The sequence below is a fragment of the Callorhinus ursinus genome, unplaced genomic scaffold, assembly GCF_003265705.2.
Source record: "Callorhinus ursinus isolate GAN/ISIS: 27379988/994484 unplaced genomic scaffold, GSC_fseal_2.0 scaffold10, whole genome shotgun sequence".
Lineage (NCBI taxonomy): Eukaryota > Metazoa > Chordata > Mammalia > Carnivora > Otariidae > Callorhinus > Callorhinus ursinus.
Window position 1 is genome coordinate 72,115,313 of NW_027397072.1, and position 13,193 is coordinate 72,128,505.

The window sequence follows — 13,193 nt, forward strand, 5'->3', positions numbered from 1 at the left end:
CAAAATATAAGAAAATACTGTCAATCACATATCCAAAAAGGGATTTGATCTAGAATGTATAAAGAACACTTAAAACTCAATAATAAAGACAACCAAACTGAAAAACAGAGAAAGGATCTGAATAAACCTATTTCCAAAGAAGATATACAAATGGCCAATAAGAACATGAAAAGATGCTTGACATCATTAGACATCAGACAAATACAAATCAAAACTGCAATGACATACCCCTTCAGAAAGTCAGATGATAACACTAGGATGGCTAAAATCAAAAAGTCAGATAATAACAAGTGCTGGTGAGGATGTGGAGAAATCAGAACGCTCATACTCTGCTGGTGGGAAGCCACCTTAGAAAACAGTATGGCAGTAAACATAGTTACCATATGACCCAGCAATTCCACCCCTAGGTATACACCCAAGAGAAATGAAGGCTATGCCCACTCAAACACTTGTTCACAAATATCTATAGCATCATTATTCATAATAGCCAAAAGGTGGAAACAACACAAACTGTCCATCAACTAATGGGTAAATAAAATGTGGTGGAATATATAATGGGATATTATTCTGCAATAAAGAGGAATGGATGAATCTTGAGAACATTATGCTGAGTGAAAAAAAGCAGTCACAAAAGACCACATATTATATGATTCCATTTATACAAAATGTTTAAAATAGGCAAATCTATAGACAGAAAGTACATCAGTACTTGCTTAGTGCCAGGGAAGCATGGAACAGGAGAATGAGGTGATAGCTAAAGTATACAGGATTTCTTCTTAAGGTGATGAAAATATTTTAAAATTAACTTTGATGTGTGATGGTGCACATACCTGATGAACATTATACTTTAAATGGATAGATTATATGGTATATAAATTATATCGCATTAAAACTGTTACAAAAAAACAAATCACAGTACCCGAAAAATCACAGCATTCTCAAAACACCATTTAAACTAAGATCCATTCGATTACCTGAAAATACTCTCTTCAAGTTAGACCAAAGGGAAACAAATGACATTTTTCCTTCCAAACCTCCCTCCCCTATGCTACTTGTTGGAAAGTTGCTACAAATTCTTATGCTTTGCCCCTCTCCATTTAAAAAAGGATGGAGAGAAAGGGAGTTAATATTTAATGCATGCCTTCAATGCCTAATATTATACATTCTTATTTTAACTAATAATCACTTTACCTCCATTTTATAAATGGGAAAACAGGTACAGAGAAGTAAAGTGGTTTGCCCAAGATCATAAATGTGTAAGGGGCTGGAGGATTTGAATTCAAGTTTTTCTGACTCCAGATTCTTATACTCTTCCTATTTAAACAAGCTAAACATCTGCCTTCTCCAGCTTCTTGTACTCTTAAATTCTTCAAGCTGATCCATGAGCAACCAAGAAACTTACTTGGCAAGGCGAGAAGACCGATGTAAGTCTGCAGCTTCTCAAACACAGCTGTCATCTTTTTCATGTCCTGAGACAGCTCTAGATTCCTGGCTCTCAACGCAGATGTGCAAAGAGAAGATTCACATTCTTCTTCTAAACTAGGAATGAGCAGATTTTTCAAAAGTGAGCATCCTAACGATTTTCAAATAGCTGTAATAAATCATCTGAATTCTCAAACAACTATATCCAAAGAGAAGCTTTCCAAGGGGGAAAAAAAAAACTGATCTCATTTATAAGGCTCCATTTTCTAGACCACAGTACACACACCTGTTTGCTGCAAACGACTAACAGAGGACTAAACAGAAAAAACAAAAAACAAACAAAAAAGGCAGATGCCCATTGTCTTTCCATCCTAAGAGGAGCACAAAATTATTTCTCTTAAAAATACTTTGAGGGGAAAATAAAATTTTGAGGAGCAGTGCCTGGCTGGCTCAGTCAATAAAGCACAGGACTCTTGATCTCAGGGTCATGAGTTCAAGCCCCATACTGGGCATAGAGCTTGCTTTATTTTTTTTTTAAGATTTTATTTATTTATTGGACACAGAGTGAGAGCACAAGCAGGGGGAGCGCCAGGCAGAGGCAGAGGGAGAGGCAGGCTCCCCACCAAGCAGGGAGCCCAATGCGGGGCTCGATCCCAGGACTCCAGGATCATGACCTGAGCTGAAGGCAGATGCTTAACCGACTGAGACACCCAGGCGCCCCATAGACCTTGCTTTAAAAAAAAAAAAGAAAGGAAAAAACAAAGAAAGAAAAATACAAAAAAACTATTTTTGCGGAGAAAAATATTTCATACGTTGAATTCCTAAAGAAACCTATATGCCTTTGTAAAAGCCAGACTGAAAAAAAAACAATCTATATACACAAATCTAAAAATCAATGGCTAACATTCATATAATACATTGTATCATTTTCTATTTTAAATGGTTCCTTGGGAAAACAATTATAAGGTTAAAAAAAACACATGGACTCAACAGTGTTTATTAAAACTGTGCCAGTAATCAAGCAAAGTGCTTTTTATATAAAGCCAAGAAAATTATTAACACAGAAATGATAATCTTATCCCTTTCCTTCACTTTCTCTACTTGGTGCCAGACAGCTTCATTCCATACTAAGCCCCTTTATTACTTTTTTTTTTTTTAAGATTTTATTTATTTGAGAGAGAGAGAATGAGAGATAGAGAGCACAAGAGGGAAGAGGGTCAGAGGGAGAAGCAGACTCCCTGCTGAGCAGGGAGCCCGATGTGGGACTAGATCCGGGGACTCCAGGATCATGACCTGAGCTGAAGGCAGTCGCTTAACCAACTGAGCCACCCAGGCACCCCAGCCCCTTTATTACTAAAAAAACATGTCATCTTGTCAATTAAAGTGGTTTTTAAACCAATGATGAAAAGTTGCCTAAAAACAAATACGGGATGAGGTAGGGGACAAAACATTCGAAGAATAGGAGTCTAAGATCAAGACTTACCCAATGTTTCTAAAAACATAACAGTGAAAAAATAAATGAAGGTAAAATAAAAATGCATAACTGTTTCAAGTAGTAAATGCTTCCTTTGCAATGGTTCTCAAATAGATTCCCCTTAAACATAAGCCAAATCAATAAAATATATTCAATTTAGTGTTATTTAAACTTCTAGAGTCAATTTTCAAAAAACTTTACAATGAACAACCATAAGATGTAAGAATCTGAATGAATAATTATTAGTTTAAGTCCTAATTTCCTGATTTCTAAAATTCTGTCATATCCACAAATCATAAAATTTGGTTACTGAAATACCTTGTCAGGTTAGAATTAGGAAATAAAATGGCTTTTACCACATTAAATTTTTTAAATAACAAAAGTTTACATTTTTGAAAAGGTAAAACCTACTACTTATTTTTATAAGGATTTATGAACCATAATTACTTGCATATTTTCAATATCTGTAAGTTACTCATCTACATATTTTCTAAACCTTATCTTGCAATATAGTATAATACATACACGTTCTTATTTCTCTTATGTTCCAGTTGTATTATTCTTTGATTTTTTTTTTTTTAAGGCTAAATCTTAGGATGAAAAGATTTAGACGAATTAGGGGTCTTGGTAATTTTAGGCCAAAAGTATCAAAACATAAAAGCAATTATTAAATTTCCAGTTATATGGATTATTTTCTCTTTCCCGTCCAGAAATACATAACAAAGAATTATTTAAGGTTACTAAATGATATCTTCTATGAGGGCTGGGGCAGATAAAGTTTTTAGTTTATAACTTAAATAAACCACCAATAATAAAAACAAGAAAATACCACTTCAAAGAAACCTAATGATTATAGATCCAAGTGTAGAAGCTAATTACTATAACCTCCATCTAAATGTTTACAGCAAAAAGGATAAAACTGAAAGATTTCTTTCAATAAATGTGTGATTCACAATCACTGAAAATACTGACTCACAGCATTATGTGGTTATAGCAGTAACCACACCACAGAACTACTCAAAAAACCCTAACTGGTGCACTACAATTTTCTTAAATGTAAGTTTATGCTGCTCAAGCCATTATTTTCCTTTTTCACAGAAGTCCAAATTGGTTGTGGTGCAGAAAGATCAGGCAGCTCACAAGGGTCACATGTCGCTAGTTGAACTCCAGCACAGGTCAGGGGACACCCCACAACTCCCCAAGCTCCTTGGCCTCAAGGGTAAGTACCTTTTTAACTGATAAGGAAGAATCTTCCTTAGAAAACATATGTAAGAGGTTAAATGCTCTGAGAAAGTTTTCAATTTCACAGTTGTCTCCTGGAAAAGAAAAATAATTTCATGGTTAATAGTGCTATTTGACAAAGAGGAGCTTCCACTTCCAGAATTTGTAAAACATAGAAGAAAATTACCAGGACAGTCACAGTATCCTCAGTAATACTTTCAAATAAATGAAGCATTCCTTCCTCAAGAGGGCGGACATAGGATGCATTTTCATGAAGGTATTGTGAGAACTACATTAGGAGGGAAAGAACTGTGAGTTACATCACTGGGAAATAACAAGAATCAACAGATCTGTAAATGGACTCACTGAGTTATAAACCTAAATTCTTCTGGAAACTTTTTCTAGGAAAAAGTTTGGCTTTTACAAAACACAGATGATCACCTCTAATAGTTCCAAATACAATCCCCAAGTCCCCATCTCATTCCAAAAGGAGGAACCTGAAGAGAGGTGACATCATTAACAACCAAGAGGACACTCAGAGAGGACACTGCGTTACAACCCACACCAACAGGCCTTCCCCAAACACCTACTTCTCTAGAGAGGCCTCAGTTGAATGAATGAAAGAAAGAAAGGAAGGAAGGAAGGAAGGAAGGAAGGAAGGAAGGAAGGAAGGAAGGAAGGAAGGAAGGAAGGAAGGAAAGAAGGAAGGAAGGAAGGAAGGAAGGAAGGAAGGAAGGAAGGAAATCAAAACTGTATGAAAGATTTTTATGTTATGTGCCTCATTTTTAAAAAACAAGTCTATTGAGGACAGCTTCTTATTTTTACTGTGTACAATGTTCAGGGTTCACAAATTCCAGGAATATAAGTATCACCAAAATGAGGATGTAAAAAACTTTTATAACTGTACCGATACCTTAGTATTTATAAAGAACTAATTCAGTATAAAGAATAAATTCAGAAAAAAAAATCCTATAGGTGTTTAGACAATTTAGAAGCAAAAAGTTAATTTTCACTTATGAAATATCTCAATTATCAAAGTACTGCATAATGGCTCAAATTTTGATTTCTCAGTACTGAAATGTGCAGAAATGTGATTCAACTGGCCATACTATAAACTACAGGTATTTGGCCCTAGGCAACTCACTTGATCTCTCTCGGCTTCAATCATAAATGCCACTTTATGATTCTATGAACAAGTCTAAACAATCTGGTCATCTCTTAAGAAGTGGTTTCTGACTCTCAGAATAATACAGATTATTCAAAAACTCAAAAATAAGACTTATTAGAAAAACCACATAGAACCTTTCATAGGCCAAAGGTAAAATATTGAGAAATACATGAATTCTTCAAAGTGATGAAGTGTTTCAGATAAGATTAACATATTTGATTCTCACTGTGTGGGCATCATGTGGCAACAAGCTAAAATAAAATTCCAAAAAAGGGACAAAGTATTAAGTAAAATATATTTTTTGATATTATAGGAAGTATAAAAGAAAATATAACTTTTACATTAAAACGCTACAGTACTCCTTTTCGCTACCCAAGTCATCTGAAAGCTTTTTCCCACAGTGAAATTAAAAAGCATTTCAAAGGCCCAAAGTTTAATTGTTTATGAACTTCAATAGATTCGTGGAGTCCAATAATACATTCGTGGAGTCCAATCAAAACTGATGAAAATCAAGCACTTCCTGAGGGCTTCCTATGTGTAAGGTATAATGATAATAAGAACTAACCTTAATGAGTGCTCACTATGTGCCAGGCACTATTAGTAATTCACATGTACTGTCTACTTAACCCTCACACATATATACCTGTGAGGTATGTACTCTACCCTCCATTCTAAATACCAGGAAACGGAAGCACAGAGAGGTTAAATAAACTGCCCAAGGGGACACAGAAAGTGGCTGGACCCCAGCAGTCTGACTCCAGAGCATAGTTTTTGCTATACTACAAGGTACTTACAGGATACATGGACATAAACACTAGTCAGACCCTGGAAACACTGCATGACACTCAAAAACAAGCTGGGAAGAAGAATCAGCTAAGTAGGAAGAGTGGCAGAACTGTTTCAGAATGCCACATTATGGGGCACTTAGAGCACACTTCGACAGCAAGATCCCTCAATTTCTTCCCTGTGGGAGCCAGCCTTCAAGATGGCCCCAATGACCCCTGCCTTGGCTATTCTTGGCTTTGTGTAGTACCCTTGCACACTGTTTTGGGGCTGGTCTGTGTGACCAATAGAAGATGGTAGCAGGGATGGTACTCAGTACCCAGGCTAAGTCATAACAGGCATTGTGGCTTCCACTCTGCTCTCTTGGATCACTCATTCTAGGGGAAGTTAACTGCTATGTTTGAGGACACCCCAGCAGCCCTATGGAGAAGCATCCTCAATGAGAAACCAAGGCTTCCAGCCAACTGACCAGCCGTGTGAGTGAGCCACCTGGGAAGCAGATGCCCCACCCGGGTCAAGTCTTTAGATGAATGCAGCCTCAGCCGACTCTTGACTGAAAGCTTATGAAAGATCATGATACTTTTCTCCTGCATTCTTGACCCACAGAGATTGTGTGAGATAATAAATGTCTGTTGTTTTAAACGATTAAGTTTTGGTATAATCTATTACCCGGCAATACAGAACTAAGACACTCATTATTTATTTTTTTCTTTTCAGTTAAATGTGGTCTTGCAAGCTACTTTAAATCCTTTTTTAGGACAAGCTGGGGAGAAAAAAGGAAAGAAAGGAGCAAAATTTGCCAGGCCCCAAAAAAGCACATGGACTGAAGGGAATGACAGTCAACCCTCTTCTTACTCCTTATTTAAACTTCACACACCCTGAAAATGCCCCAAAGCTCAACCAGAGAAGCAGTTTCACTCCCACTCCATACCCCAGCAGGAAAGGTCAACTCTACCACACACATTTTTTTTTTTTTTTTTGCTTTTAAACATACCCAGTGACGAAAGTTATTCAGTGAGTACAGACAGGGGGAGAGAAAAATGCCAGCAAATTGACTTTTCCAACAGTAAGATGGCACTTTTCATTATGTCACACCCTGGTCAAAAAACTACAAGAGGCCCCCATCCTACCTACAAAGCGAGAGAGTCGGGGCTTTGGCCTGACCCCAGGGGCTTTCCAGAGTCTGGAGCCATGTTTTTTCCTTTGCAATCCGACCTCATTCCTCCACTCGGAAGACTTCACACTCTTGCCAAAACAGTGTGCTCCCGCTCCCTCCGCACCCCCCCCCCAACTCACTCCCTTGTGCCTTCCTGCTGCGTGACTTTGCTCAGGTCTCGCCCTTTTCTGGAGGAAAAAACACCTGTCCTATTTCCCTCCTCTTCCTCAAGTCTTGCTCATTTTTCAAAGTTCCCAAACACGATCAGCAACAGCCATCTCCCCTCCCTGATGACCTCACATCCCTTACTGGCGTCACCACCCACACTTCCCTGGTATTTAATTTCTTAAGAATGTCTATGTTTGCCACGTTTTACCTTAAGGCTGAAGACTGTGAGTTCTAGTTTTCTTCCACGTCCCCCACAGCACTTGGCTAATGCACAGTAGTGGTCCGAAAAGAAAGAACATGCCTTCCTACCTGTTCTGGGCAAACAACAGGTATCCCGAGTTAAATTTACCTTCTGATTCAACGGAGATATAGTGTCAATGGCAGAATCAATAGGAAAAATCTGAATCCTCTGTTCTGTGTAGGTGTGAAAGTTCAGAAGAGCTGTCACCAGATCTTGAACAAAAGCCAGGGCCTGCCCAGCAATGTCCCGCATCTTCAGCTTTTAAATGAAAAGTACAGAAAGTCAACTATCCAATTACTATTCTCAGGCAACTTTAGTAAGTCTGCTTTTAGAGAAAACACTTAAATTCTAGTACAACTAATCCTGACTTTAAATTCATCTGCTCCCACTTGGATTTTAATATTCCCATCTAAGTAAATGAGAAAGCCACCAGTTTTAGCAAAGAGACCTCCTTCACTTAACCTAGACTGTGTAAGTGCGAGGCCCACCAACCTAGAAGAAAGGTATGGCTCAAAAAGTAAGTGCATCCCGTAATTCAGTTCTAATGGTATGAGATGAGAGCAAAAATCTGTATTACTTATGAATTCAATAAATAGCAAGTTATGCAATTTTTTAAAGAAATGTACGAGAAAGTAAAGCCGAAGTTAAACACAACAGTTGAGTGCATTAAACAGGCCCAAACAATAAATTCTGGTTTCTGAAAAGTTTGACATACACATCGCTGAAAATAAAAATGTCATCATTACCTGATGTCTCCTATTGTGGAGTGGAACGTTCAGAGCGTTATACTGACTATATTCTACAAAACAAAAATGGATGCATATTAAGTCATTTTACATTTACAAGAAAACAGCGTAACTGAAAAATAATGAATGCTCTGCAGCAAAATCAGCTTTACGTAAGAATTTTAAATGATCAAAGCCACAATCATGTATAAGAGAATAGTGGAATTTATATAGAATCAGTTGTTTCTCAGATAAAGTAATACTTCTTTTTTTTTTTTTTTTTTTAAGTAGGTTCCATGCCCAACGTGCGGCTTGAACTCACGGCCCAGAGAGCAAGAGTCGCATGCTCTACCCACTGAGCCAGCCAGGGGCCCCCCAATTTTTTTAACTTTAGGATAAACAAGTAAACCCCGAGTTTCTACTTCTAAGAAATCATTTCAAAAACTTGAGGCCTATCAAGATTACTTAGAAAGGCCCATGACGTTCTTGCCATGTTCAGCCATGCTCCCTTCTAAAATAACCCCGCACACAGCTGCCATACCAATCATCCAAAAATACCATGGTTTTCATGACACTACAATATTTGACAGTCTACCACTGCCTGCCACTGCTGATCCCAATGACTCGATCCTAACTTTTCTGGGTTGGCTTCCTTATTTTCTCACAGTCCCCCTCTCTACCCCAGACTCCATCCCCAACCTCTGATAGCTTCCCGACACCTAGCCTCACACTTCAGTTCCCTCCTCCATCTTTATTCATCTCTGCACACCCCTTCAGCCACTCAAACCTCCCCTCCTCTGCCTTGTCTTCAGTCGGAAAGACCCGGTGCCAAAATCTGACTCCAAAAGTCCATATGCCACTCTCATCCAGTTCTCTCTTATGGCCCCATTTCTACCAAGGGCTTGGTCTCCCATCCACAGTCGGTCTACTTTCCTATCAGTCCTCTCTGGGCCTTGCTTGTTATCCCTTCCAGCCCGGTCCATCGTTTCCCACAATGCTCTTGCTAACACAAAAGAAGATCAGGGCCCGGGACAACCTATTTTTACCAAACTTCAGGGGCTTTCAAGGCTACTCCACAATCCATGACTTCACTGCTGTGTCACTTCCCAAGGCATCTGCTCCAAACCTTTTCCATTTTAAGCCCCTAACACCATTCTTCCTCTCCTCCCCTGCCCCACGGATAGGGTGGCCTCCCCCTACAACTCCAGGAAGACCAGGGCCAAAGCCCAAGGGGTTCTTATGTTTCCTACCCTCCATCTCAGAGTCCATGGCTTCCCATATCCTGTCCTCAGCTACTCTTCCCCCTGGGTCCCCAGCAATAGCTCCTTCTGGCCCCTGAGGGCCTAATCCGTCAACCACCCCCTCCTCTTCCCTACACCTTCAAAATTACTTTCAAAAAAAGCATTTGTGGCAGCTTTATAAATTCCATCTCCACAGTGACTTCTTCCCCTTTACTTCATTCATACTGAATCCTCTGCTGAGCTCCCATCCTTCCCCACCTCTCAAGACCAGCATGTCTCTGCCTGTTTCCTCAGCACCCATCCACCTCTAACCCTCGTGCTAGCCATTAGCTGTCCACCTCTACCCTGCAAGGAAACACTGAGTTCTCAGAGTCACCAAAGCAGCTGCCTTTACTGTCACTTCACCCTCTCTGAGCTCCCCAAAACACTACCAGAATTGCCCAGCTCCACCAGGCTGAACACTCCCTTCCCCAGCTGCCATGTCACCTCATTTCTCCAGCTCCTCACCACCTCCACCACCTCAGCCCCTCTCCTTCCTCACGCCTGTGAGGGAGAACTCTCCAAGGACGCTGCACGGGCCTCTCTGCACTTGGTACCCCTCATTCCCACCACGCTCTAGGCCCATCCATCCCAACAGGGTCAACACCAGTCTCTCTCCACGGTCCAGGCTTTAACTTAGAAATGCATACCCCAATAGAAAGACAGATGTACACCGATCTGTCAGAATATTAAACAACAAAGTTAACCTCATCATCTTTCCCATAAACCTGCCCCTCGTCTGCCTCTCTGATTTCTGGTCACTGGCACCACATCTTTCCCCCACACTGCCTCCTCCAGCTCCCTTGCCCGCTTGCATCTATCTCCCTGACAACTCCGGCTCCAGCCTCCGTAACAACACACCAGGACTAGCACCACAATAGTCTTTGGCCCCCTTTCCCCATTCCAGGGCAGTCTACACCCTTACCAGACTAACTCTGTGAGTGTACAGATCTCATCGTGACATTCCCTGGATCAAAGGCTTCAACACCCCCACCATCTTGTGAATTGAGTCCCAACTCCTTGGCCCACAACTCTAGGGTCTAACCCCACCCTTTGAGAACTTGCCTACCCCCTCCCACCCTAGCCTCCTATCACACTTAGCTAATTATTGCTCCTCAGACCATGAGAGCACCTTGTGTCCCACGTACCACACTCCACTTAATTCCCTGGTTCGTTTTCAAGCATCTCTGCCCAATAAAACCTACTCACATACACAGGCCCAGCTCAAAGCACACCTCTTCCAAAAGACTTCCCCAAACAACCCCTCCAGCAGTAATCTGTCCTTCCTCGGAAACCCCAAGAATCTCTTTATTGAACAGGTTAGCTTATATTTTAGACATTTCTATACATTATCTCTCCCCTTCTGGACTATAAATTCCTTTAGGGTAGAGATTTTTGCCCTAGAAATTTTTATATCCCTCGTGCTCTCTATCCAGCTGGGCACTCAGCAAATGATCTCTAAATTCTGCAGAACTAAAAGTAACCCACACTGACATGATAAGGATCTAAAGCAGAGTGACAACTAGTACTGGAAAAGGAAAGATCCAAAAGAGATCCAGACGAAAATGATTAGAACCTGATGATTAATTGAGAGAAGGATTAAAGGGAAAACGAAACGCCAAGATTTCAAGTCTAGTGGATCAAAGTATGCTAGCACTATTTACATTAATGTAGAAACTAGAAACAGGTGTCATTTTCAGAGGAACTCAGGCTTTGATATAATAATGACATATGCAGATTTCAGTGTTAGATCAAACTGTTTTTCTTTGGTGTCTTTTCTTTCCTCTTTTCTTAGGTCTTTCGGAAGAAAAATTTAGGGGAAGTAAAAAATTTTAATCATGAGACTGTAAAAAAGGAAATCTCTACTTATTTGAATATAAGATTCAAAATTCCAAGCAATTAAATAAAACTTATTCTTTGTTTTCAAGGTCCTGATTTAATTTTTCTCTAAACATTACAAAATCGGCACCTGTCATACATTGTAAGTTTGATTTTTTTTTTAAGTTCTTTTTCTTGCTCTTGGCTATGTAAATTACCAGACCATTCTCAGGATGAATAGGAAGCAGGACTTATCCAAGTCAGCTCCCGATCAGTGGGGATCACCAAAAGTGCAGGAGATACCAGGCTGAGAAGATGCATCTCCCACCGCCCTTCCCCCATTCTCCCCACCATAAACAGCTTTTCTTATACAAATTTTCAAGTACTTTATGTGCAGGTTGGTTTTTAACCTAGGGATATGCTCAATATGCGCAATAAAAAAAAAATGTGGGTTACTTTTTCCAGGAAGGCTGACTTTGGAGTCAGCCTCCCTATATGAGAGCCACAGCTGATGAAAAAAACAAAAAGAAAGCAACCCTCTGTTGAGCCAATGATGTTTTTTGCCAAATAGATTAAAAACTGTTTTAATTAGTTCGTTACCAGAGAGAGAGATCCAAAGTTGCAAATAATGGAAAACTGTACATAATATACCTACTTGTATCGTTAAAAGGTACTTTTTCCGTGATGATTGATAAGGATTCCTCTAATCTACCTGACAAATCTTCATGAAGGTTCTTTAACTGTAATTGACTAAAAGAAAAAAAACACAAAACCACATGATCACCAGTCAGACAGGGGATTCTCACTTCCTTGTTACCACAATAGCTGGTATCAAGCTTTCAGAGACTCATGCGTGACACCGGGATACTCTTGGTGGTAGACAGTTACTAAAAGATGAAAATAAGAAAAATACTAATCCTCAATTCTGAAGCCCCTGAGACTTCTGTTCAATGATGTTAAGACTGTCAAAATTTATCACAGTCCCAGTATCTAGTATAATCTGGTCAGTTTATTTCCCCAAGTGCAAAGTAATCTTAAAGCCATTTCAAAATCACAAATTTTATCTTTCTTATGTGCTGACATAAATGTTGAATGTTCAAGTATTATAGTAAGGTTCTTTTCTAAGTATTATATCAGATTTTCCCCCCCATTGGGCTCAAAATCTAGTAACTTTTCTGTTTTTGATTCAATTATGAGCATGGGTATACATCTAAACCATGCATGTAATTCTACCAATGCAACTAAACTGAAGAAATTCACATGACTGATTCCATGGAAACCTACATATTATGTCATTTATCAACTAAATGCTGGAGTATGCTTTTACCACCCATTAATTCATCATATCTGAATTTTAAGATTTAGGTATCTCCAAATTAGATCCCTTGGTCTCTATTTTATTCAAAATGTACCACTAAAAGGTTGGCACAGTGAAAAGGAGTCAGTTTTCCTGCCTGGAACTCTCAGAAAGCTTTCTCTTCAGTGTAGCCTGAAACAGAAAGCATCCAGTCCTCAGTATAGGAGCCCCAGGACACCATCTTCCACGGCCGCAAACATCTGCAGGCTGAGGACTAATGCACAAGCCAGCTGACCAAGAGGGTGTCAGGCCTTAGAGATAACAGAACTGAGGAGGACCCTGGAGACGGCCTGTTCCTGGCTCACTTCAAATGTGACAGTAAGAGAGAGGAGCCGCTAAACTAAAACTCGGGTCTTCTGATTCTTACTTCAGGGCCCCCT

General features: G+C 39.7%; 1 protein-coding gene across 2 annotated transcripts in view; it reads right to left on the reverse strand.

Moving 5' to 3' along the window:
- The window catches only part of PPP1R21 (protein phosphatase 1 regulatory subunit 21), a 59,736-nt gene that overhangs the window by 30,482 nt on the left and 16,061 nt on the right, over positions 1–13,193 (reverse strand). For both annotated transcript variants that reach the window (XM_025868861.2, XM_025868860.2), the window contains exons 7-12: positions 12,112–12,206; positions 8,380–8,432; positions 7,742–7,891; positions 4,305–4,406; positions 4,124–4,212; positions 1,403–1,539 (exon numbers count right to left, since the gene is read on the reverse strand). In XM_025868861.2, coding sequence (XP_025724646.1) covers positions 1,403–1,539; positions 4,124–4,212; positions 4,305–4,406; positions 7,742–7,891; positions 8,380–8,432; positions 12,112–12,206 — 626 coding nt within the window. The remainder of the gene's footprint in view (positions 1–1,402; positions 1,540–4,123; positions 4,213–4,304; positions 4,407–7,741; positions 7,892–8,379; positions 8,433–12,111; positions 12,207–13,193) is intronic.